Source organism: Emys orbicularis, chromosome 7 (assembly GCF_028017835.1).
Source record: "Emys orbicularis isolate rEmyOrb1 chromosome 7, rEmyOrb1.hap1, whole genome shotgun sequence".
Taxonomy (NCBI): domain Eukaryota; kingdom Metazoa; phylum Chordata; order Testudines; family Emydidae; genus Emys; species Emys orbicularis.
In genome coordinates, this window is record NC_088689.1 from 51,398,934 (window position 1) to 51,425,242 (window position 26,309).

The 26,309-nt window shown below is 41.9% G+C and overlaps 1 protein-coding gene across 1 annotated transcript in view; it reads left to right on the forward strand.

The window, feature by feature from the left end:
- The first annotated feature begins 661 nt into the window (after positions 1 to 661).
- The window catches only part of FAM13C (family with sequence similarity 13 member C), a 240,051-nt gene continuing 214,403 nt past the window's right edge, over positions 662 to 26,309 (forward strand). Inside the window, exons 1-5 of the mRNA XM_065408755.1 lie at positions 662 to 691; positions 5,185 to 5,359; positions 5,850 to 6,059; positions 7,452 to 7,635; positions 17,408 to 17,543. Of these exons, the coding sequence (XP_065264827.1) occupies positions 662 to 691; positions 5,185 to 5,359; positions 5,850 to 6,059; positions 7,452 to 7,635; positions 17,408 to 17,543 (735 nt within the window). The remainder of the gene's footprint in view (positions 692 to 5,184; positions 5,360 to 5,849; positions 6,060 to 7,451; positions 7,636 to 17,407; positions 17,544 to 26,309) is intronic.

Genomic DNA, 26,309 nt, shown 5'->3' on the forward strand with positions numbered 1-26,309 from the left:
AGAGTACTGTAGAGCAGCCTCTGGCCAGGAGGAGTGCTTAGGTAGTGGCTACTATATTATACACCCCTGTCCTTTTCTCTCCCTGCCTAGCAAAGGGATCTTCATATTTTTATTACCAGTCATACCTAAAAATTTGCAAAAACTTCACAAAAGCAAGGAATGAAAGCACTTAACTAAAACTCTTCATGTGTTTTGCCCTTGATTACTCCATAAATTCAGAACATGCTCTTCACCATTGTTTGCAGGTGGCAAGGACGATTGGTCAATGAGATTGTTTTGTTTACATCTCTCCATGTTGAAAAGGAAACTGAATATCAAATGATCAGTCTGAGTTTTCAGGAAGCTATGACATTGTGTGGGTGTTAGGTACCATGGAAACATCTCTTGATAGTGCACTTGAGTGAGCTTTTGCCATATGACTCTGTAGCAGCAAGTGTTTACCATGAGGAATCCATGTTTACAAGTACTCAGTTTCTACCTTCAGTAGAAATCTCTGTGACATTCTAGACTAAAGTTAGAAATAGCAAATTAACTATCTTCACTCTCCACGCTAACATTCTGAATGGCTGTGGTTAAGTTTGTATGACTGAACAGAAGCAATGTGGCCATGTCTTCTGAGTGGAACATCTGAAAATGCAGCACACACCAACGCAGGTCTAACATGGGAACAAGTGCCTCCCTTTTGGTTTGTGTAAGTGGATTTTCATTGGCTTATTTATTCTGTTCTGTGTCCTAGCTGCATTCACAAAAGCTGCTGAGAAAGATGCAGGTTTCCTCCCCCCCCCACTGTAATATGCAGCAGCATGGGAGGGAGAGATTGTTAGACTAGGACACCCTGAAAGGTGTGGGTTTTTAATACAATTGTTAATCTCTTTGACTTTAAAAATAAAAACAGTGTAAATGGAGCACAAAATTATAGTTCTTCTTACATGTTAGTATTTGTTTCTTTAAGTAGATTAATCATCTACTGTAGCATTGAGCTAGTGTCAAACTTTCTAATATACTGGTAAGAAACACCTTTTGTGCATGTGCGCCATGGCAACAGAATTGAACAAAGCCAAGTCAAATAAGTCCTAACTTTTAGCATTATTAGGAAGCGAATTTGTGAAGTGACAGAATGGCATTTCTACTATAGATCTTTACAGAATATTTTTTTTCAAAAAAACATGGCAATAAAATAGTTGAAAAGATACTAGTTTTAAAGTGTTTTGGGATGATACTAGGAAAACTTAAAAAGATTCCTTTTCAAACAATGAAATATACATACTACTTAAATTCTTAAGTTATACTACTTAAATAGAATAAAAATAAAGGCTATAAATCCTATTTTTATTTTCAAATGTCTCCTACCTAACCTACTGGTGATCATAGTTTGAGGTATGGAAATATAGCTTATTGCTCAACTGGCTGATTTTTGCTATCTCATCCATATTAGGCAAGATATCACAGGACTACTGGCCAATGGTAGTTCCCTCTTGTCAAAGACTCTGTTGTGGTTTAATTCCACTTCTCAGAAGTGCTGGTGCATCAATAAAAGGCTATGCCAGGTGAAACTGATAGTGGTTTTGCCCCCCACTATTACAAATATGCTATACTTTTTCCTAAATCTTATTCTTCCTTGTAGCTCTGTTAATGTGGTGTTACAGTTGCAGCCATCAGTTTTTGCTGATATCTCTTATTTTAAGCCATGCAATAAAATCATAATGAGCAGGTATAATCTAAATGCTGAAGATGCATGTTTTCCTTAGTTCACAAAACTTATGGCTGTTTAAGCAGGATTAAAATTTTGTATGGAAGTTCTCAACAGTTGAGGTTAGATTTGCCTCAGTAGGGATACAATTATTGAGTTTCCTGACCTCAAAGGTTGGAAGTTGCAGTAATGTCCCTTTCTTGCAAACTTGGCATTAAATGACCTTCCATGCAGAAGGCATTCCCAGGGGGACCTAAGCTCTTATGGCAATATTTAGGAGTTTTCTCGTGTGTGGTAGCTTGAATGGGGATGCAGATTTTCATTAGGCCTCGGAATGATGCAGATGTTTTAAAGCCTGGGATTTATTTGGGCTGGCCAAGCCTAGTATGTTGCATTACTTGAATTTGAGTACTGACTGTGTGGAGGCTTGTGACAGACAGCTCAAGTTGGCTATTGCTTCCCCTTACTACTAGGATAGGCTGCCTTTGGGAGTTACCTTGTCTGAAGTTTAACTGTTATAATGAAGTTACAGTCACTTAGTCAAAATTCCAGTTGCTTTCTTTATTGCACCTCCCTTCTTGTTGCAACATAAACTCACTCCATGGGACTCCTTTTGTAAGAGTTATATTAGCTGGCTGATCTCTAGTGGTTGTAAACTTCTTGCAATAAATTTTGTCTACAACGGTCTTTGCAAGAACAAATGCATCACCAGTTTAGGCCAAGATCTGACTCTATCACAATAGTGTGCAAGCTGTATACATGCATTACTTAGTACTGCCATGAATGCAGGGGACTGGACTTAGATGACCTCTTGAGGTCCCTTCCAGTCCTACAATTCTATGATTCCTAACATCACTAAAAATCAATGTCCGATGAATGTGATATTGGAATTGTTATGCTTTCGTCTATTTTATACAAACCATGTGTGATCCTTGTCAGCTGGCCCACCGAGCCGCTAGGGGGCAGTGGGGAGCTACGGCATCACTGGCCGGCCTGGGTCACGCCTCTGTCACCAGGGAATTAGCGGCGGGGAGAGTCTGGAGCACGCCCCTCCAGCAGGGGAGCGCCGGCAAAGGTCTGTGGCGCTGTCTGGGTTTTGGCCCTGAGGCGGGTTGGCTGGGTAGTCCACCGCTGGCAGCTCCAGCTCTCCTTCAGGCTCGGGCTCCTCCGGTTCCTCGGGGAATTCAGCTGCTGGCAGTCCTGGTAACCCAAGTCCTTCCTGCAGGTGAGGCTTCCCCCAGTCCAGGGCCTCCCCTAGCGTGGCAGCAGGGTCTGAAGGGAGCAGTCAGCGTCTGCCTCCCTCCCTGGTGCTGCCCTGACTGAGCTAAGGGCCCCGCCCTTTGTACTTCCTGTCCCACCCCTCCCCTTCCAGGGGGTGGAGTGAGCTTGGCCTGGCCCCGCCCACTCAGGCTGAGAGAGCGGCCCTTTACCCTCAAGTTCGGAGGGAAGCCACCCTGGCTCCCTACACCATGCCAGAGGTCAGATCATTCAGTCTTGGAAACTACCTGCTTTAATTTATTCTCATTTGAGAACTTTTGAGGTATGCAAAAATAATAGCAAATTAAGCAAAAGTGGTACAAAAATAATGTCTAGCAGTTCTGGCAGCCATGTTCTTTCATGAAATTTGTGGCATACACAGGGATCTTCAATGAATAAGATAGCTTGCAAATGATAGATTTGGGTTGGTAGAAAAATAAAATGCTCATTGTCAAATTTCATTTTTAACTTTTCCAGTTAATTTAATAAATGCTATTTGTATGTGCCCAAAGGAGAAATTATTTCTGACCTGGAGTCAGGAGAACACTGCTAGTAGGGGTTTTTTTTTTTTTTTAAAAACTATGCATTCACTGTCCTCTAGACAATGGTGTTCGTATTCATGGGATGAAGAAGATAATGAGCAGTCAAAACATCCATCTTGCTTCCTACTGAACAGTGTAACGTGTTAACAGTAAAGAGAAAAATCTTACCTAGTGACACACTTTTTTTTTTAATAGCACCCGTATGAAATACACATCCTTTTTCCAGAAAAAGGATTGCAAGACTCAGCGAGCTGTTGATAGACACAGTTTAACTGCAATGTTATTTTCACTGGTTGTTGAATAAGTCTGAGGTTCACATGGTTGTGTGCACTTATCAGAACACAAAGCTACTTTTTTTTTTAGGATTTGAGGGCAATCCTGCTTGTTTTACTAACATGAGCTGATCTCATTATCAACAAGTAGTCTTCAGTAGGATAACTGGTGAGGAAGCATGGTCCAATGGTTAGGGCTTGGGAGACCTGGGATCAAATACCTGGTCCACCACAAACTTCCTATGTGTTGCTGGGTGAGTCATTTGGCCTCTTTACGCCCAGTTTCCCATAAGTAAAATGGACCTGATAGTACTTCCCTATTTTAAAGGGGTTCTGTGAGGATAAATATACACACAATTGTGAGGATCTCAGATACTATAGCAATGGGGAACATATTAGGGCCTAAGATAGGCCTTCCCTGGTTCTAACTTGCTCAGTTCACAGGTAAGATTTGACTGTTTGTAACCAATATCGGTTTTATCGAAGAAAGGTGATATGGTGGAGTAGACAAACCCTATACCAGATAGGAAAGGGTTAAAGTGTATTCCCTGGGCTTAGTTAGCCCTACCTCACTACACCTGTGCTGAGTTCCCAGCTGTAGATAGCTCTTTGAGAAGGGAAGCAGACAAGCTGCTGCTGCTGTGTGAGTTAAGGAGCTTGGCTGGGACCAGAGACTACAGATGGTTTGTAGCTTGCCTTGGGAGGAGGTAGGCTTGTCCTGGATGAGTGATTAGAGAAGAGCCATAGAGCTGGTTGTTAAATGGGAAAACGGGCTGATTGTAGCTGGGATCCTGCCTGTGAGAGAGGGGGCTGAAGGCTGAGCCTGGCAGGACTGAGAATTCTCTTGTTTGGTATGTTTACTGGATTTGGACTAAGTGACTCTGCTACCCCAGAGGGGGTTGAATGCTTTAGAGCCAGGGTCGGCAACCTTTGGCAGGCGGCTCGCCAGGGTAAGCCCCTTGGCGGGCTGGGCCGGTTTGTTTACCTGCCGCGTCCACAGGTTCGGCCGATCGCGGCTCCCACTGGCTGCGGTTCGCCGCTCCAGGCCAATGGGGGCAGCGGGAAGGGTGGCCAGCACGTCCCTCGGCCTGCGCCACTTCCCACAGCCCCCATTGGCCTGGAGCAGCGAACCGCAGCCAGTGGGAGCCGCAATCAGCCAAACCTGCGGACGCGGCAGGTAAACAAACCGGCCAGGCCCGTCAGGGGGCTTACCCTTGCGAGCCACATGCCAAAGGTTGCCAACCCCTGCTTTAGAGTGGCTTGACTGGAGGGTCAAGTCACCTCTATATGGAAGAAGTAGCCTGGAGAACTTATGTGGAAACTGAGGCAGAGCTGCCACATTGCCATGTCCAGCCATGAGGCGGTGCACAGTGATAAGCAGCTTGTATCATCACAGAGGATTTATTTATTTATTTTTTTGCAGCAATCACTGTCTTCAGTTAAAATTAAGCCAGGCACAAATAAAGTGGCACCAGATTTCCAGCTCACCAAGAGGAGAAACAACTTTGGTGTTCCCCTTGAGACTCTTGCACAAGAGGCAACACAATGCCAAGTTCCTTTTGTTGTGAGACAGATGGTGGAATACCTAGAAATGTTTGGTAAGTTGATAACTTGTTCTGCTTTCTAGAAACTTTTTGTTTGTACTTTTAGTCAAAATAAAGAGCTGTCACTAATTTGCTTTGGGTAAGCAGGACCACAAAGGAGAATAGTAGCGAATGGGAGAACATGTATATTTCCACTTTTTTTTTTTTTTTTTTTTTTAACAAGTCTAAGTGGATTTTGATTGGGTTGGTTTAGAATGAGAAAAAGTGACCTGCTGACTTGAACTCCCTGGATATCAACCAAACCAGTAGTTGAAAACTCCTTGTGGCATTAAAGGGTAATAATGAAGGAATATTATTTAAAAAAAACAAAAACCCTGGAAATACTGAATTAAGCAACTCTTTTGGGGTGTGTGAGATTGAACAATTAGGCAAACTTATTTGATTCCAAAATGCATTTGTCAGGTGTCTGTAGACACTATCAGAAAACTGTTTGTTTTCCTCCTTGTGTAATTTATAAAAACTGGTAATTATTGTTTTTTAATAGGCCTGGATCACGTAGGTTTATTTCGAATCAGTGGCTCAGTGAACAAAATCAAAGCATTGAAGCGGAAGTATGATCAAGGTGAAAAAGTGGACCTCATTAATGATGGTGACATAGATTCTGTTGCAAGCCTCTTTAAACTTTTCCTCAAGGAGCTTCCAGTGGCTGTTTTCCCAGACAACTTACATGCTAACCTTCTTAAAACCTTTGAAGGTAAAACAAAGGCTAAATTCATTCGAAATGTCAATGGCATTTCAGCTGGGATGACTTTTTTGTCCAGAAATGGCTGACTAGTGTACACACAGCAGAATTTAAACACTGTAATCAACAAATGTGTGAGTGTTTGCATAACTTCACACCTTTAAGGGTGGGTATTTTGTGGATCCCCCTGTGCAGTGTGTCCAATCGACTTACAATAGAACCTCCGTTATGAACACCTGGGGAATACAGGTTGGTTGAAACTCTGAACAAAACAATATAGTGTTTTTTCCCAAAGTTTACAACTGAACATTGACTTAATACAGCTCTGAAACTTTACAATGCAGAAGAAAAATGCTACTTTTAACAACCTTAATTTAAATGAAACTAGCATAGAAACAGTTTCCTTACCTTGTCAAATCTTCTTTAAACTTTCTCTTTATTTGTATAGTAGTTTGTTTAACATAGTACTATGCAGTATTTGCTTCCTCCCTTCCCCCCCCACCCGCTGCTGCCTGATTGCGTACTTGTGGTTCCAAATGAGGTGTGTGGTTGACCAGTCAGTTCATAACTCTGAGATTCTACTGTATATTGCAAGTGTGTTCAATTTACAGCTATCCAAGACACAATAGTTATTGCCTTAGCTATTGCACAGTATTGAGCTATCACAGTTCAAATATTTAGGGGATTCAATCATTCTCATCCCACCCCTCCTATTAAAGTGAGTTGTATTTGTGAACCCATATTTGCCATTAAAATGTTCCTCTTTGTTGCAGGGAAAGTGAAAAGGTCAATGTCCCTGGACTTGGAATTTTAAACCTCTCTTCTGTAACTACAGTACTATATTTATAGTGCAAAAATGCCCTGAAACTGTAAATGTTCCCAATTAGTAGGGAAACGAAGACTGATGTGGTGCTGAAAGGGTATAATTTCCCAGCCTTCTCTTAGCATGAGTCACACAGCATGTGGCAAATCTCCAGCAAGAGTCACAGCTGACAATCCTCCCACAGGTTTTCCATAATGTCTTGGTTATCATATAGCCAGTTGGTCATGTCTTACACTCTCTTCTAGAAATAACAAGAAACACTATATTTTTCTTGCCGGGAGAGGAGGAATGTCACAGACACAGGATAGAGTCCAAAGACCTAGAGTGCTCCGTAGGAAATTCCAGTAACTAGGGAAACGTTCGTAGTTTAAAGCTAATATGTGAAATAATTAGAGGATTAGTCTAAAAATCACTGGCTTTTGGCATATATGCACTTTTTTTCCTTAGTGTGTCTCTTTTTTGGGTGGGGGGGGAGGGAGAGGAGGTATCTTTTTACAATAAAGCAAATTATGTAATAAAACTTGCTGGATGCATAGAATACCCATCTGTTAGTAACTGAATTAAAACTTAATTCTTCACAGATAATAAGAACCACATGGCTGAGTGTACACGATGTCTGAAAAGCTTATTAAGCAGCTTTCCTAAGGCCCACTACAGCCTTTTCCAGTTCCTCTCTACCTTTCTGTTGAAGGTGGCATCACACAGTGAAATGAACCACATGACCTTGGAAAACCTCGCCATTGTATTTGGGCCCACCCTTTTCCAGTAAGTATTTTATTTAGATTTATTGTATTCCTGGATCCCGCCCTTAAAAACAAGAACAGCAGTAATCAGAGACGAGCTGGAATATTGATGAAAGAGCCTGCTGTACACTGGGGAATGAATGAAAGAGAAGCAGAGCTATACAGAATGTTGATATAGAAGCCCATGCCCACCCTAAAATCTGAGTGCAACTGCCTTGAACATCAGCACAGGTCCAAAGGATCAGCTGACCTGGCTTTACCCTGCCCAGCATGGGCACTCTTCATTTGCCTCCTTGCTCTTAGGCACTGGGTTGTTCTCAGGTTGGGGTACACAATAGTTTAGTAGGCTTAACGCGGCACTGCTGCAAGTCCCTGTTATAATCGCTGTCCTTCATGCCCTTGGAGATTTTTTTTCAAATATTCCAGCATTTCGTCTTTCGGAACAGAGTTCGGATAGCACGGATTCGTCTCCCCATACAGCGATCAGATGCAGTACCTCCCATGCTGGAGCTCTTTTGCGATTCTGGGACTCAATGGTTACCTGTGCTGATCAGCTCACTACACTGGCCAAACAGGAAATGAAATTCAAAAGTTCGTGGGGCTTTTCCTGTCTACCTGGCCAGTGCATCTGAGTTGAGAGTGCTGTCCAGAGTGCTGTCCAGAGTGGTCACAATGGAGCACTCTGGGATAGCTCCCGGAGGCCAATACCATCCAATTGCGTCCATGCTATCCCAAATTCGACCCAGCAGGGTTGATTTCAGTGCTAATCCCCTTGTTGGGGAGAAGTACAGAAATCGATTTTAAGAGCCCTTTAAGTCGACAAAAATGGCTTCATGCGGACGGGTGCAGGGTTAAATCGATCTAATGCTGCTAAATTCAACCTAAACTTGTAGTGTAGACCAGGGCTAAGTGTTAGGCCTGGTCTACACTACCCGCCTGAATCGGCGGGTAGAAATCGATCTCTTGGGGATCGACTTATCGCGTCTCGTCAGGACGCGACAATCGATCCCCGAATCGACGCGCTTACTCCACCAGCGGAGGTGGGAGTAAGCGCCGTCGACTGGGAGCCGCGGCAGTCGATTTTGCCGCCGTCCTCACAACAGGGTAAGTCGGATCTGATACGTCGAATTCAGCTACGTTATTTGCGTAGCTGAATTTGCGTATCTTAAATCGACCCCCCCCCTGTAGTGTAGATGTAGCCTTAGTCACCATGGGGTACCTAAGAGTGTAAGGTTGCTAGAGAACCTACCTTAGTGGTTTACTAGCTACAGCACTAGGAATTCTGGGAAGTCCCAGGTCCAGCTTTCTCTGGGGGAGGAGAAAAAGCTTCTGAGGAAGCCAGTTGAGGTCCTTCTGTTCAGAGTGATTTTTCAATGGTACTGCCTGGTGTGGCAGATCAGATCCTAGTTGTTTTGGGATGGCAGGGAATTAGAAACCACAGACTATTCCCTTTATATTATTCTGAGTAATACTAAGGCTTGACTATTGGTGTTCTCCACAATTGTTTTATAGACTGTCAGCCAATCAAGTTTCTGGAACACTGACACTAACTCAATTTGGTATAACAAGGAGATCTTGGGTGTGTGTGTGTGTGTGTGTGTGTTAAAAGATTAACATTTACTGATTTGAGTGAACATCAAGATTTGTTTTCATTACTGTGTGGGTGCATATGTCAGCTACTAAAAACTTCTCCCCTCTGGCCTTCTGCACTCACTTTCTCCTGCTTCCTTTCACTTGGTACACAATAGTTTTTGCAAAAATGCATGTAATGCTTTTGCAAGAATGATCTATCTTCCTCTTTCTCTAACGAGGTCTGGACCCTGTTTGGTTCTCTCCATTGGTTTTCCTTAGCTTGCTGCACCTGACTTAAGCACCTTATCCCCTTGCTTTACGGACCCTGCTTAGCTTCTGCTTATCTCTCCCCTCAAGTATCCTGCTCTTCCCTCTGCCTACTTTTTTCTATGAAGTTCCCTATGCTTGGAACCACCTCCATAGCCCCATCCTCTCCTCCCAGTCCTCTTCTAAATTACCTTCCTTCCTGAGGCCTATAAATCCTTGTCCTTTCCCCCAAGGGAGTGGAAACTACCCTCTCACAATGAAAACTAACAGGAAAATAACTCAAGCTGTGTGACCCTCCAAGCTTTATCCCTCTGCTTGCTGTTACATTATTTGCTTTGCACATGGGCAGTCTTGGATTGAAAGCTCTTCAGGCCTGGATCTTCTCTTGCTATCAATAAAGCAGAAGATACACTGGTGCTATATGAATAATAGAGCTGGTTCAAAAAATACCAACTGTTCTTCATAGGAATTTTTTTATTGATTGGAAAAAACTAAACACAACGTCCTCCCCCAGCAAATTTCAATGTTTCATTGGTATTTATATATTTTATTGGATGCTTTTCTGTTTTTCTTTAGTTCATTAGTTTTTAAAGGTATTTTAGTCACCTTTAGCTGCAGATGGGCACCTGGCAGCATTTTCAAAAATGCCTAGGGACCCGATCCATTGCAGAACTGCTAGGGGCCTTGCCACCCCGTTAAATGCATGTCCCTGAGTTAAGTGCCCAGATTTCTCCAACAGTGTGTGCGTGTGTGCGTGGCATCTAACAATGGGATCTCCAAAAGCCAGCACGATCAGAGGGGAATTTCTAAGTTCATCTCTTGCAAATGCCTAAGCCCCACAACTCTCAGGGACTTAGTCCTAAACCACTTTTCCAAGAGCCACCAGTGTGGGAGATGGTGGCAGACACCTCCCTTATAATCTCTTGCCTAGTAGTAAGGATACTTGCCCAGGATGTGGGAAATGCATTCAACTCCTTCCTCTGCATAATGTGACCAAGGATGTGGACTTGAGTTTACCACCTTACAGGTGAGTGCCCTAACCACTGGGCTATGGACTCGTTCTCACGTGCTCTCTGGCCCAACAGATATTTATTTATACACAGTGGAAGAGCTTACATAGGAGAGGATCACCACACACTGTACACACCCTGGAGCCTAGGGCACTCACCTGAGCAGGGGGAAGGCTATGTTCAAATTGCTGCTTTGTGGGGGGCAGAGTTTGAACCTGAGTCTTCCACAGTCTGTGTGAGTGTGCTAACCAGCAGACTCAAGTTATAAGGGAGGCTGCTGCCTCCTTCATCCCCAGCTATTTTGTGAGGGTTTAGGTACATCATTAAAACACCTACCAGATCAGTAATTGCAGACGAGAGGAGTGGGGGAACACCTAGTACGGGATCCTGCTGAGCTTTAGGTACCCAGCCACTGCGACTCAAGTGGCTGTCCATATGCTCACTGGCAGAAATTCAGGCACCTATGTATTTTAGGCACCTCCAGTATTAGGTGGCAGCTGAGCAGGGGTTTTGGGGATCTCAGCAGTGTTAGACTAACTAAAAGTTAGACTTAGGTGCCTAAGTCCTCTTATGGATCTGGTCCTATGTGCTCAACTTCCATTGATTGTTTTTTTTAAATTATTTTTTAGGTGCTTTGAAAATCCCAGTAGGTCCCTCTGTACATCTTTGTCCCTAAATACCTTTAAAAATCTGGACCTTAATGTCACAGAATGAACTGGCCCTTTAAGAGGATTGGCGCTCAGCTGCATGTGGGCCATGCTTAGATTGCTTCTCCAGTGGAGTGAATGAATGCTCAAGTCATATGGGGGAAGAGGGGGATGTGATTATGAGCAAAGTGTGGGGAGAGGAGAGCTGGATGTCAGTGCTCTATAAAGAGCAGGAGAGTGGGGAATACAGGAAGAAGCCCTGGGAAGAAGCCGGTCTGCTTTCAGAAAGCCTTTGACAAGGTCCCTCACGAAGGGCTTTTAAGCAAAGTAAGCAGTCCTGGGGTCCTCTCATGGATCAGTAACTGGTTAAAAGATGGGGGAAACAAAGGGTAGGAATAAATGGTCATTTTCTGAATGGAGAGAGAGAAATAGTAGTGTCCCCCAGAGATCTGTACTGGGACCAGTGGTGTTCAACATATTCATAAATGATTTGGAAAAGGGGGCAAACAGGTGGCAACATTTGCAGATGCTAGAAAATTACTCAAGATAGTTAAGTCCAAAGCAGCCTACAAAGAATTACAAAGCGATATCACAAAACTGAGTGAGTAGGCAACAAAATGGCAGATGAATGTCAATGTTTATAAATGCAAAGTAATTCAAATTGGAAAACATAATCCCAACTATACATACACAATGACAGGATCTAAATTAGATGTTATCATTCAAGAGAGAGATCTTGGATTCATTGTGGATAGTTCTCTAAAAACACAACCTTTTTAGACTGCTGTTGCATGTTGAGCAAACGATGTTAGGAACCATTAGGAAAGGGGATTGATAATAAGACAGAAAATATGATACTATATAAAGCCATGGTACACCCACACCTTGACTACTGCATGCAGTTCTGGTTGCCCCATCTCAAAAAAGATATATTAGAATAGGAAAAGATACAGAGAAGGGCAACAAAAATAAGTGCATGGAACAGTTTCTGTATGAGGAGAGATTAAAAAGACTGGAACTTTTCAGCTTGGAAAAGAGACAAGTAATGGGGGGGGGATATGACAAAGGTCTATAAAATCATGAATGGTATAGAGAAAGTAATTAGGAAGTGTTATTTACCCCTCCCATAACACAAGAATCAGGGGTCACCTACTGAAATTAATAGGCAGCAGGTTTAAAACAAAAGGAAGTACTTCTTCACACAACACACAGTCAACCTGTGGAACTCCTTGCCAGGGATGGTTGTGAAGGCCAAAACTATAAAGGGGTTCAAAAAAGAATTGGACCTATCCTCCAAGGACTTATCTATCAATAGCTATTAGCTAGGATGGTCAGGGATGCAACCTCATGCTCTGGGTGTCCCCTCTGATGGGAGTGGGCAACGGGGGATGGATCACTCAATGATTCCCTGTTCTGTTCATTTCCTCCAAAGCACCTGGCATTGTCCACTGTCAGAAGATAGGATTCTGGGCTAGATGGCTCATTGGTCCAATCCAGTCTGGCTACTATGTTCTTAGCTTGAATTATGAGGTGGAAGAAACCAGTAGTTTAGGGTCCCAAGGACTGGGAACTCATAGTGGAGGATGGATTTGGGTTTCCCCTATGCTGCTACCCTCTGAGGAGCTACAGCAAACTATGCTATTCATTGGAGGGAGAAGGGACTGACTGACCCCCAGCCCTAGGAGGTTTGGAAGCTGAGTGTGGGAGAAGGAGAGTGAGATGAGTGTGCTGTAGAAAAGAAGACCCTCACAGAGGAAAGGGTGGTCCCAGTAAACTGGGGTGGAAGGTATTTGGATTTCTACTGACACTCAATAAAGGGTGGACCTCTGACTAAGTCACTGCAGAAGCTAACCTGTACTGAAGGCTGAGATAACTGTTTGTGATTAGAGTAAACCGAGACCGTGACAGGCTCAAAGCTAGGCTGGGTAGATGCCTGTTATACTTACCAATGCCGCTGTCCATTTCAGAGTTTCTTCTAACAATCCCAGACTGATCTGCAGAAATGAGCACCTGATAATGCTGAAAATGGCTTGTGGACCCAAAAAATAATTTTTGTTTAGTTCTTACAATCATGCAGCACCATGTTTTCCTTCCTGTGTGTTGAAGTTGTTCCATGTGTATTCTAAAAACTTCATTGTTATGTGCTTGCTTCTGACTGCTTTACCATTAAATAGATTGTTTACAAACTCTCCTCCTGCTTATGTTTTGCTCCACTTCTATTCCAGGTGCAAATTCTAGCCATGATTATCACCTGTCCTAATCTATTGATTTTTATGGCTATAGACACCTGTCACATGCATAGAATCAGTGGTGTGAGTTGGAGCTTAATATTCAGAACATGGAATTGAGGAGACACAGACTCAGAATATAAAACATGCCACTTTTACAATTTACAACATATATAATCTGAACAGTATATCCTTAGTCACTATGATCTAGTACAATTCCATTGTGGAAAACATAACCCTTTGTAAGATGTGTATTAAATGGGAAGACCCTTCCAGAAAATGTATGAATGTCATGTGACCACATTGCACGTTAAATTACAGGAAACTAATGTAATTATTCATGTTGAAACCCATGAATACTACACAGGCTGATTTCTTACTGAATTTTATTTTTCTCATAGTGCTGTAATGGATGATGACTTGACATTGCCTCATAATACTCTGAATGGTATTTGGCTGAAATACTTTTCAAGTCACAATCATTATACGCAAATGACAGCGGCTCCTGTGCTTCCTCCCACTGCACTGTCTGATGAGGTCCAAATCTGGGAACAACAACAAAAAATAAAAAAAAATGGGGAGGGAGGGGTGTCTCATGGAGAGAGAGTGCTCCCAGTCTTTGTTTAGTCACCTTGACCTCTCTGCAAAATCTCTCTCCTGCTTCTGTCACTCCTGGCCTTTTACTCCACATATCCTCCATAGAAAAATATTAAATCAGACTCTTCTCTGATTGTACCTTCAATGTAGTTATTTTATCACTCCCTGTCTTCTCCCCAACCACCTTCCTCTCAGATTCTGACACCTGGTTCTGCCTCATCACCCTCTCCTCCTGACTTCTCCTCCTCATCCTCCGTGACTTCAGCTTTCCCTTCTGTGTCCTGTCACCTTCTTATTTGATGCTTGACCCTGGTCCAACTCTTCAATTGTTCAAACTGGCTACTCACTCAACCTTGGTTTTGCTAAACATTGCTTGTTTTGATATTTCCCTCCCCGAGTTCCCTCTAGTCACCTCCCACCCCCAATCACCTAGTAATATTTCCCACTTTCTCTCATCTCTTCTCATCCCTTCTGTGTCCTCCAATCCATCCACAGCAGCCGATTGAAACAGTAGGTGGAACTTTCGCTCTGCTTTTAGGAGAGAGAGGGGAGAAGCATTCCTACAAGTATCCCTTGACTTTAGCTCCTGTTCAGCACCTCTATCTTTCTGGCCTGGTACCAAGCCCTAGGCCTTCACAAGTAGGGCTTGTCAAAATCTTTGAAACTTTGGTTATGAATGAAAACTTCTATGGAGACTGTCTGGACAATTACAAAAATGAAAACTTGTAGGGTTTAGTTGCAAAAAAGAAAAACTTCTCAATTTTGTGGGGTGTTTTGTTGACAAAAAGGAAACATCCCCATTTTATGACCAGTTCTAGTTGTAAGATTACCAGTATAGCACCTTTTACTTTTTGCCTTGATATCCAGGCACAGGTCTCCACGCGCTCGCTAGCTTAGCACCACTTCTAGCTTGCTGGGCTGATAAGGCACAGGGCTTGGTAAATTTAATGACTGTGGGTTCAATACCACATATTTAATTTGTGATAAAACAATCTTTAATGATTCCCACTGATCCCTTTTTAATTACTCCAAATTATACATTGTAGTGGTGATCTCCTCCTAACATCATTTGTCTTCAACACAAATTGATAGTTTTTTTTTTTTTTTTTTAAAAGTCTAAGGCCAAGGGAGATTCTCAATCCTGTTTACTCCAATAGAACAACTTTACAATAGTTGTATCATCTCTAGGAATATGTTCCTGGATCTAATTTGTTAACTAGATTCTTTTTAAAATACATGCAAATTTGCAAGTGTGTGGTGGCTACACTACTCAACAGCAATATCTGAAAAGGAGTATTTTGTTCTTAAGCTACTTAAAAATTAGAGCTAAATCAATATTTTCCATGAATTTTAGGGTTTGAACTCCAGACCTGAACCAAGATTCACATTTTGCAATTAGTCTTTGTTAGAATGGCCAAACTAAATTCTAGTCTCAAAATCCCCCACTCCCCAAACTTGCAAATGTGGACCCTTTCACAGGCCAAGCTGGCCTTTTAGGAGGAGGACAAAGTCCAACTCTGACCTCTTCCTGGTTCAGCCCAGAACAGAGCATTGTAATTCCCATTGCATGTGGGGACTGTCTGGACAAGGGGACTGTCCAGAGAACAAGGCCTCCTGGGAAAGAAAGTGGAATGAACACAGGCTTTCTCCTCTCTGTATGTGAAGAAACTGGACAAAATTGGTGTTGGGGCTCCTAGCTGAGGAAGTGGCCTAGGATAGGCTGTGGAAAGAAGTTTGGGAGGGCATGTTTATGCACTAATAGCACAAGCCTGGCATGGACTTTGGGCACGTACCCGAGGCAAGCAGGAGTGTAAGGTCTGGTCTATACTATTAAAAAATAGATCAACCTAGCTATGTTGCTCAGAGCTGTGAAAAATTTTGCATCTTGAGCACTGTAGTTAGGCCAATCTAACCCCTGGTATAGACGTGGCTAGAATTCTTCCATCAACTTAGTTAGTACCTCTTGAAAGTGATTGGAAAAACTTTCTATGTCGATGGAAGGGTTAAGTACGCTACTGTGCTGTTGCTGCTGCTGTAGCAGCTGTAGTGTAAACCTGGCCTAAGTCTGGACAGGAGTATGTTCTGTGTGGAGGGCTGCTTGTGTGGCCTGAGCCCCGCCCCAGCGTGTGAAGGTTTTGGTGTTTGGAGGGACTCTGAGCCCTCACAATCTGCAGAGAAGAATGTGGCCCAGGCACTGAGGATCTGGGTGAAAGACTTCTTTGTCTGAGATATTTTTGGCTTGTCTGTCGTCATTTGGACTCCCCTGCCCTCTGGAAGGGGAGGGGTTTAGTTTGGCCAGAGGGCTAAACTACCCAGAGTGAGGAAACTGAAGCACGGCAATGTCCTGACAGTGAGAGGTAACGGGTCCCCCCTCAAACCCATACGGCCATCGTTATTCAATCCTGAAGTTTTTCTAAAACAAAGTTCTCCGAGTTCAAGGGGAGTTTTACCACAGATAGACAGGAATTAGGACACTGGAACTAAGCCCCAATATGTACATTTGGATGTTTAAATCACTTTGAATAATAAATGTGCTGTCTGATTTGCCAAACAGAAGAGTGATGTGTGTATTTGTACTTAATTCCCAAGAGCTTATGAATTTCTTGTTTAAATATTAATATTTAGTGGAATCAGGAGTTGGTTTAGCACAGTGCACGAAGCTGAATTCAGCTCTGGTGCTTATGTAAATGCCCATACCGTCTCAAATACTTTATGGGGGGAAATGTACAGTTCCTTCAGGAAACAAAATTACCATGCCACTAATGAATCCCTTGATTTTAATTAAATGATTCAGAGCATTATCTACTTGTAGATAAAGTATAAGTTCAAATACTACTTGAAAAAATATAATACTGTTAATGGGAACATGCAGAAATTCCTGTATGTTTAACTATAACTTTATTACATCCATTATTAATATAATGCAGCTTCAGAGAATTCATTGGAACATTTTTTTCTCATGCCACTTTTAGACTGTGTCCTGCATTATGGTGTTTCCCTGGTAGTTAAGTATGATGTGACAAGATTGCATGGGGCTGTTATCCTTTGGACCCTCACAGAAAGATGTGTAATATGAGTTTTCCTTAGTGAGCAAAATTTGAAATCACCTTTTAAAATATTAAAAGCCCAGTGGTGGTGGTGGCTCTCCATATTTTGTCCTTTTAAAAATATTTTCATGAACAAGTTAGTCAGTGCCAGGCCCATGCTATCAGGTTCCAACTACTTGTCCGTATTACTGTAGTGCATAAAGGCCACTTTATACTAGTCATATACATGCCTGTAATGAAAATATAGTCCCTGTCACCAAGAGCTTTTTAACCGAGATCATGTCCTAGAATATGTTAAAGAACTGGATAAAACTACTTGCTTTGAAAAATTCTCCAGACCGCAAGAAAGGGATTCGTGGATAACTGATCAATGGATCGTCGTCTGAGCACCACTAATCTTAATCTATTTACTTTTCTCCTGTTTAGAATTCCTTTCAGTCCTTTGGCTCATGAAAAACAAATGCTTTGTAATGCACTCCTGCTGTATTTGCTCCAGAACCATGAGATGCTATTTGCAGACTCTGACAGCCATTTCTCATTGACACAAGCAGACAACACTGAGGTAAGAAGATGATGATTGATTCCAACAGATAATCAAAGGTGCTTCATTAGGTTGTAATGTATTTCTACCCTTAGGTTTCTATATTCAAGCAGTAATAAATCACTATCACTATACCCTGACAAAGTGAGTATCAGTTGCATGTTTAATCTACAAGGGAGACTTTATATGTTTATTTTCTAAAGAATGTAAATGAGAGTTAAATCTTAAGAATAAAATCACCACATTTTTCTACTTGAAATATCCTATAGCCACATTTCCTTGTCCTCAGCATTTTTGTAGGTAACTCTTTTCATTTATCTCCTATATAGTGATGACAGAAGGGTAAAAATGCCTTTTCAGAAGCTATTGAGTAAAGACTCACTTTTTCTGTCCTTAGGCATGCACTGCTATAGAATAATATTGGTTCTTCAGTGTCTCCTTGTTGCATTGTGTTTGTCAAAAGAGTTATGATTTTGCACTTAGTATGGATGACTTTCCTTCTATAATAGTACTAGTCTATGTGGGTATTTTTTCAAGTTCCTTCCATTATGTATTGTTGCTGTTCAATATAGATCTTTTTAAAAATCCATTCTAGGAGAGCAAAGTAGCCCAAGGGGTTAACATAGTGGTGAGATCTAGATTCATATCTTAAGTGGGTCTCAACCTAATGTTAAATCATGCAATTACTATACAGTATGACACATCTGGCTGCTCTGAACAGGTTTACCAGGGTTTTTGCAGATTATGACTGAATCTAGCAATGTAAGATGTGCCACACTAAGAGATGTGCTGTCCAAGATGTCTGCATTTAGCCAGGCTCTAGGCCAGGGGTAGGCAACGTATGGCATTCGTGCCGAAGGCAGCACGCGAGCTGATTTTCAGTGGCACTCACACTGCCCGGGTCCTGGCCACCAGTCCGGGGGCTCTGCATTTTAATTTAATTTTAAATGAAGCTTCTTAAACATTTTAAAAACCTTATTTACTTTAAATACAACAATAGTTTAGTTATATAGTCTAGACTTATAGAAAGAGACCTTCTAAAAATGTTAAAATGTATTACTGGCACGCAAAACCTTAAATTAGAGTGAATAAATGGAGACTCGGCACACCACTTCTGAAAGGTTGCCGACCCCTGCTCTAGGCACTGCTAGGGATTCCTCACTTTCCTGAGCTTCAGCTCCAGCCACTGCTGGTATTGAGGGATGGGGACGGAGGGAGGGCTGGAGCAGGGGAATCCAGCAGACTTTTACTCTAAAGCTAAGATTTACATCATTTGTCACATGTATCATACAGTCCATCTCAGCACTGAAAGCACTAACTCTCTGGAACTATCTGTCTGGGAATAATGTCACAGGGCATGTTAATTACTTGCTGGGTACAAAGGAAAGGTGAATAACAACATTTTAAGTCCTGTGTTCATACGCTGTAGGACATGGGTCTTAAGACCTCAAAATAGAATTGTTGCAGTCCAACACGTACTACTCTTAGGCCCCAGCCTGATCCTGCCAAACTTACTCCTGCATTTCATCAACTTCAGTTGGGAGTTCTTGCGTGATTGTGTACGGGATGCAGCATTAGGCTAATAGCTGCCTAGTTGTCTGCCTCTACCAACCAAAAGTGTCAAGAAGATAGGAAGTGCCAGCAATCAATGCAAATCTGCAGTGAAAACACATGAGAAATAGAGGCACTATCAAAGGCAGCACTTTTGCTTTGAAAGTTAATTCCCCCCTTTTGCCCCCCATCTCTAAAATGTCTAGCAGTCACTTCAGTCTGTCTGGGATTGTGATGACAAGGAAGTAGGTTCACTGAAAGATCCTTTTGAGTTCTTTAATGAAGCCCCGAAATAGGGCACAGCTGTAGGGTTCTCTCACTCTGAGGTGAGCCTCTCAAAGAAATTGTGTGTGTTGGGGGTGGACAGAGTTTGTTCTGTGGGGGATCTAATTTTGTTCTCATAACTTATGGCAGGAGCACGTAGAGTTTTGGATAGGCATCCCTTCATATATTATTTGTCTAAATAACAACTGCTTAATGTTCTTTGGACATAAAACCAAACCTAGTAAAAGTCCATACACAGGTTTCATCAAAACACTAATCAGCAAACCAGGCACATTCCTTGGAATGGAACTTAACTTTCATACCTTTTCTTGCAGGAAGGATTCTAATGCAGACTCTTGCTTTATACCAGTTACTCTCATATTTATATCAGCACTTAGAGGTTTACACCAAAAGAAGGGGTGGGGTGGGGAAGGGGCTTGTCCGCTCAAGGTGATGCTGTTAGTGTCTCTTTACATACCTGTATTAATAGAGTTTTAATGAACTCCTACCACCCAGAAATTCCAGACATAGGCATAGCTTTCTCCAGGCCCTGATAAAGAATCTGAGATAAGTAAAAAGGGCTTGTCACTCTTTGCATGGAAAAGTACTTAAGTATGCTATCCAACCCTATAACACCCTTCCTCCAGAGGAGTTCTGTATGGGCAAAAGACTCCCGTGGAGTGTACCAGGGAACTGGTGGCATTGGGACTATCTGGGATTGGAGGGAATGATATGTGAATCCGAGTGCTCTCCCACCAGTGGCTCTGAAGAACTGATGCATAGTGATGACAATATTTTTACAACCTGAAGAAACTTTAAATAATCCAATTTAAACAAAAAATGTAGTAGCTTGTGTCACTAAACATTCCTGACCTCTCTGTTCACTATGGTTGCCTGCAGGCATGGTGATGGTGTTGCATTACAAAGAGCTGCCTGGATTACATGGGCACTAAGTATAGGAAGCCAGAACTTTAAAATCTTCTGTCAACACTCTCAAGGTGAAGGGATACTGAGAAGTCACTTCCTCTTCCTCACAATATTTTAGAAAAGAGGCTAGACGCTTAAGTGTTTATTTAACCTGAGGCCTTTTTAGCCATGTCTTTGTTTTACCACATAGCATATCACTAGCTGCATGGGATGGACAAGATTAATTTAATTTCACTAGGTAGAGTAGCTACCAACCCAACCTTGCTACAGCACTTTGACATGCTCCTTTGCTGCCCCCCCTTCTCTGTGTGGGTGTCAGATTTTACTGAAATCTCTTTCCTACCCACTGCTGCCCTTGACTTGTCTAGAATACATCTTACAATCTAAATGAAGAGATGAATTGCCAGACTTGCTTGCTTGCTCTCCCCCTCTCTGTACAACAGCCACAGAGATTCCTCCCCAAAATAGTATCAATTGCTTTGGCTACCTGGCAAATATAAAACTGAACAGAAATGTGACCTCTGTGTGTGTGTGTGTCTTCAGTGGTGCTAATCTCTCTGCATTAAGGAAAGGGAGCAACTAGAGGGAATGTCTACAGCACTAGTAACACGTTTCCTGTCCAGATTTTTCTCTTATCTTCCTTCTTATATACGTTTGGCCTCCTTTATCCTATGTTGGCACAGTTGAATGTTGAGGGGACTGCATGCTGAGTTGGTCAAACCTCACTCATCGCTGCAGCAATTCCAGAATTAATTTCATGCCTTTTAGGAGAATATGATAATTAGAGCTGGTCAGAACATTTTTGACAATGTTCCACAGGGATGTATTGGTTTCAACAAAGTTTTGTCAGGAAGGCTTTTTTGTGGTCTGGAACTCTCTGGTCAGAGACTGAAAACCTGAGCTTCTTGATCCAAGAACAGACATTTTGACATCATTCCATTTCATGAAAATGTCCAAAAGGTTTCTTCCTTCCAGTGCAGAACAAAACAAATGTCGAAACCTCAAAAATTGCCATGAAGCAAAAGCTTCAACAATGAATCTGGCATACTGTGCACACGAGTCCTATGGTAAGTTAAATACTCCTTGAACTACAAAATGGCTTTGAAAAAAGTATCTCAATCTTCCAGTGGATTGAATTTGTGGAGCTTGGACTCAAAACCATTTTGCCTATGTCTCTAGACTTCGATAGAGGACCTTAGTGCTATTCCTTTTGACAGCTATTAGGAATGCTCTGTTGGTTTAAATGGCTAGAGATCCTGATCTTGAATGAGCGACCTCTGTATTAATGTTAATATACATCACAGTGGGCTGCAAAGCAACTCACTCAATATTTTCATAGGGACAGCTGATGTGGTGTTAAGGGACTTAATTGCACTAGCAGTGATTTTTTTGTGAGGGGAGGGCCGGGGAGGAGGGAAGGTAAATTCCTCTCAGAGCTTCATTAACATAATTGAAACCAGGAATCATTTAACACTGCTCAATTTTGTGTTCTGCTTCAACCAAACCACCAGAAACAAAAGCCCTGAATTTTGGGGAAGTTTTGATCCTGAGCTGGATCCAAATTTTTTGGCCCAGTTTCATCTCTAAGTTTGGTTGAGAACCATACCTGTTAAAGTGAACAGAGTTCTCTCTTTGTCTATTGCCCAGGCACCAGGGTGTTCAGGGTTTGGTGGTATTGTGACCGGGTTAAGCCAGGCTGCAGAAGTTGCTCTGGACGTGCTGCTGGTGGTGCTGATCTTTCAGAAGATTGGATCTGGTGTCCCCCATGAAGCTCTTAGATCTGTCGGAGGCTTCCTTCAATTTATGAGGCACTAAAGCAGCATTAATTCTATTGCCAAGCTAGTCTCTTGGGATTTTTTTTTTTTTTTTGTGGTGGTAGCAGGAAGTAATTTGCCAGTACTTGAGTCACTTTGGTTACGTAACCCACTGGGTTTCTCGTTACTTGAAGGTACAAGTAGGCAGTTGCTGCAGTGTGAGATAATGGAAAGGAAATATTGTTTTATGTACACTTCTTTTTTTTAATGGACATCTGTCTCCCTGCATGCTGCAGAATCAGCTGCAACTTTGTGTTCCAATCCAGTTTCAGAGGGGAACAGTACATTTTTCTCTCTCTCTATCTCTATCTCATTGACTTTCTTAATATGTCCAGTCTTTGACTTATTTCAGGTTAAGGAAAACATTTAGACCATTGGGAGAGAGGGGAATGTATCAGTGAAACCAACATGGAGGAAAAGTCCTTTGCTTATGCAGATCTCTGGGGCATTGGGTAAGGATATCTTTTTGTTTTGTTTTGTTTTTCAAAGGTAGGAATATGTTCCAGGTAAATAATACTTTAGCTTGTGCAAGTGAGATTCAGACAATAACCTGAATGTGTTGTCTTGCTTGGACATTTAAAATAAAAACTAATACTTAAATTGTTCCTTCTCTCTGGGTGGAAGTGTATGTGGGGGAAACTCAGCCAATCCTTGCTGAGAGAGTGTGACATGGGGAGGTGCCAGTTCTGTGGATTTATTCCTACTGTGCCCCTGGAGCCTATAGTTGACCATCCTGTGTGGTGGGGATGTGCATTCTGGAAAGGGGCAGGGCTAAAGAGCAAGGTGATTGTCACTTTTTTGTCTTCCCTCACCAAACTCCTTGAAATCCCCCAACTAAATTCATATTCACTCCATCAGTACTAACGTAGGTGCTCTCCCACTCTTGAGGAGGACTGTTGGGATTCGCTCCACTCCAAACATGATGTTGGAGGGTGAGAGGGAAATACATGCAGATACAAACTGTACTGGGAGAAACAAGAATGGGGGAAACCCATGAAGTCTTGGATCCTGGGTTTCATGTCATAGTATGTACTTCACTTCAGAAGCATGTTTATTCCCCAAGCACAAAAAGGGCAAATTGTTCAAAATGGAATCTTGTAATTTTGTAAGTAAAATACTACAAAACTGATCAAATACATCAGACCAATAACTAATTAGGTTGACCACTTTTGTATCTGTCCTTAAATGGTGATACAAAACACTGATAGAAAATGGGAATGAAAGATCCCTATGCAGGTCTGTCCTTTGCGGGACAGATTTCTGAACAGGGCTTCTTAGAATATAGATATTTTAGTCAAATTTGGAGAGATTAAGGGCTATGTTGTGGCTATTGGTGCTGCAGAGGGGGTTGAGAAATAGAGGCCCTTCATTTTCATTTTTAATTTTGTTTAAGATTTCCCAGGACTTTATCAGTATTTATTACAAAAATTAAAAAAGTGAAAGTTGGTCCAAAAATTAACTTTGCAGTTTTATGGGTAAATATCACTCTTTTCTCCTGTAGTTTTTTTTTTAACTTTAAAAAACCAAAACAACCGTATGTTCTGAAATGTAGTCAGGCACAGTCTTTGTTGTTCAACTTAGAGTTCCCAGAAGCAATCTTGGTGATTACAGGCCAGTATACCTAACTTCAGCACCAGGCAAATTGGTTGAAACTATAGTAAAGAACAGAATTATCAGTCACACAAATGAACACACTCTGCTGGGGAAGAATCAACATGGCTTTTGCAAAGGAAAATCTGTCTCACCAATCTGTTAGAATGCTTTGAGGGTGTCGACAAGCATGTGGACAAGGATGATCCAGTGAATATAGTGTACTTGGACTTTCAGAAAGTCTTTGACAAGGTCCCCCACCAAAAGTCCTTAAGCAAGTCATGGGATAAGAGGGAAGATTTTCTCTCATGGATCAGTGACTACTTAAGAAACAGAAAACAGAGTAAAAATAAATGGTCAGTTTTCACATTAGACAGTGGTAAATAGTGGGGTCCCCAGAGGATCTGTATTGGGATCTGTGCTGTTTAACATATTCATGAATCATCTGGAAAAGGGGGCAAACAGTGTGGTAGCAAAGTTTGCAGACATTACAAAGTTACTCAAGATAAGTCCAAAGCTGACTGCAAAGAGTTACAAAAGGATCTCACAAAACTGGATGGTTGGGCAACAAAATTGCACTCATCAACACTGAATTTGATCTGCTAAGTAATGCACATTGGAAAAAATAATCCCATCTATACATTCATAATGATGTGGGATAAATGAGCTGTTATCACTCAAGAAAGAGATATTGGGGTCATTGTGGATAGTTCTTTGAAAACATCCACTCAGGGTGCAGTGCCAGTCAAAATGTTAGGAACCATTAGGAAAGGATAGATAAGACAGAAAATATCATAATGCCACTGTATAAATCCATGGTATATCCACACCTTGAATACTGCATACAGTTCTGGTCACTCCATCTCAAAATATTAGAATTAGAAAAAAAAATATAAAGAAGGGTTACAAAAATAATTAGGGATATGGAACAGATTCTGTATGAGGGAGAATTAAAAAGACGGGGACTGTTCATCTTAGAAAAGAGACAACTAAAGGGGGATAGAAGTTGATAAAATCATGAATGGGTGTGGAAAAAGTGAATAAGTGTTATTTACCCCCTCCCATAACACAAGAACCAGGGGTCACCCAATGAAATTAATAGGCAGCGGGTTTAAAACAAAAGGAAGTACTACTTCACCCTATGCACAGTCAACCTGTGTAACTCATTGCCAGGGGATGTTGTGAGGGAGAAAAGTATAACTGGGTTCAAAAAAGAATAGATAACTCCATGGAGGATAGGTCCATCAATGGCTATTAGCCAAGATGGTCAGGGATACAACCCAAAGCTTTGGGTGTCCCTAAACATCTGACGACTAGAAGCTGGGATTGGCTGAGAGGGGATGGATCACTCAATAACTGCCTTTGTTTCTTCATTCCTTCTGAAACATCTGGCACCTGTCAGAAGACAGGATACTGGGCTAGATGGGCCACTGATCTGACCCACTATTGTTATGCGCAGGGGTTGTGTGTGTAAAAACAGAAAATGAAAGGAGCTTAGGTATATTAGAATCCTGGAATGAAACTGACAGCTTTCTTCCACTTGGTGTCAGCATAATGTTCTTTATCTGTCCTAAACTATTAACTACATGTTAACTTCAGATGGATCTTAAAATGTCAGTTGGGTTCTGAATACCCAACTGAAATGATACTGACTATATTTGCTCCTCATTTCATTTATTTTATATACTACAAATAACCCATTTTTTCACCTCACCACCACCAATACCAGAGTCTTACTGAATGGTGATTAGAGCTGTGCAAATAACAGACTTCATTTCTCTAGCAATTCTGAAAAAGTGAGAATTTCAGTTCAACCCGAACTGAAACCAATTTTTTTTGGCAAATCAGAAAAGTTAGTTTCATTTTGGATGAAACAAAGTGTTTGTTTAATTTGACACTAAATGTTTCATATTTGGAAATTTTTAATAAATGTAAAGGAAATGAAAGGGCTGGACTCTCCACCACCAAAAGTGGCAGTACCCTCTTCTTCTATTCAATAGCCCAGTGTTATGGAATTCACCTGGGATGTGGGAGACCCAGGGTCAAATCCCCACTCTGGAGCAGGGATTTGAACCCAGGTCCCAGCTCACTAACAACTGGCCTATAGGGTATTCTGGTGTGGTCTGTCTCAATCACTCCTGTTGGACCTGTTCTACTTCGTAGAAATAAGCATTGGGCCAGAGAGAGGGGGAAGAGAGAATGACTCTAGACTAGCTGTTGGGGCACTTATCTTGGAGGGTAAACACCTGGGTTCCTGAACAGTGATTTGTCTCCTGTGTCCCAGGCGAGTTCCATAACCACTGGGCTATTGAATATAAGGGGCTGCTGCTACCACTGTTTCTTTGAATGTTGCCTAAACCCCTTTGTGAATCTAGCCTGAATAATTGTAACAGTTAGTTACAATTATTCATTTTGATACTACTCTTCTCCTCTCCCCCCCTCCCCCGAAACAATTCACCATAACTTGACACACACACTGCATTTTTCAGAGCGTGTGGGTGGGTGACAAATTTCATCCAGTTCTCTGGCAGTGATGCATTATCTTTCCAACAGTTACAAAATACAAGTTCTGCCACTTTACACCAGGGTCATTACCCCTTGATTTTATGTACTCTCTGTGATGGGTTCCCCCCTGAGGTGC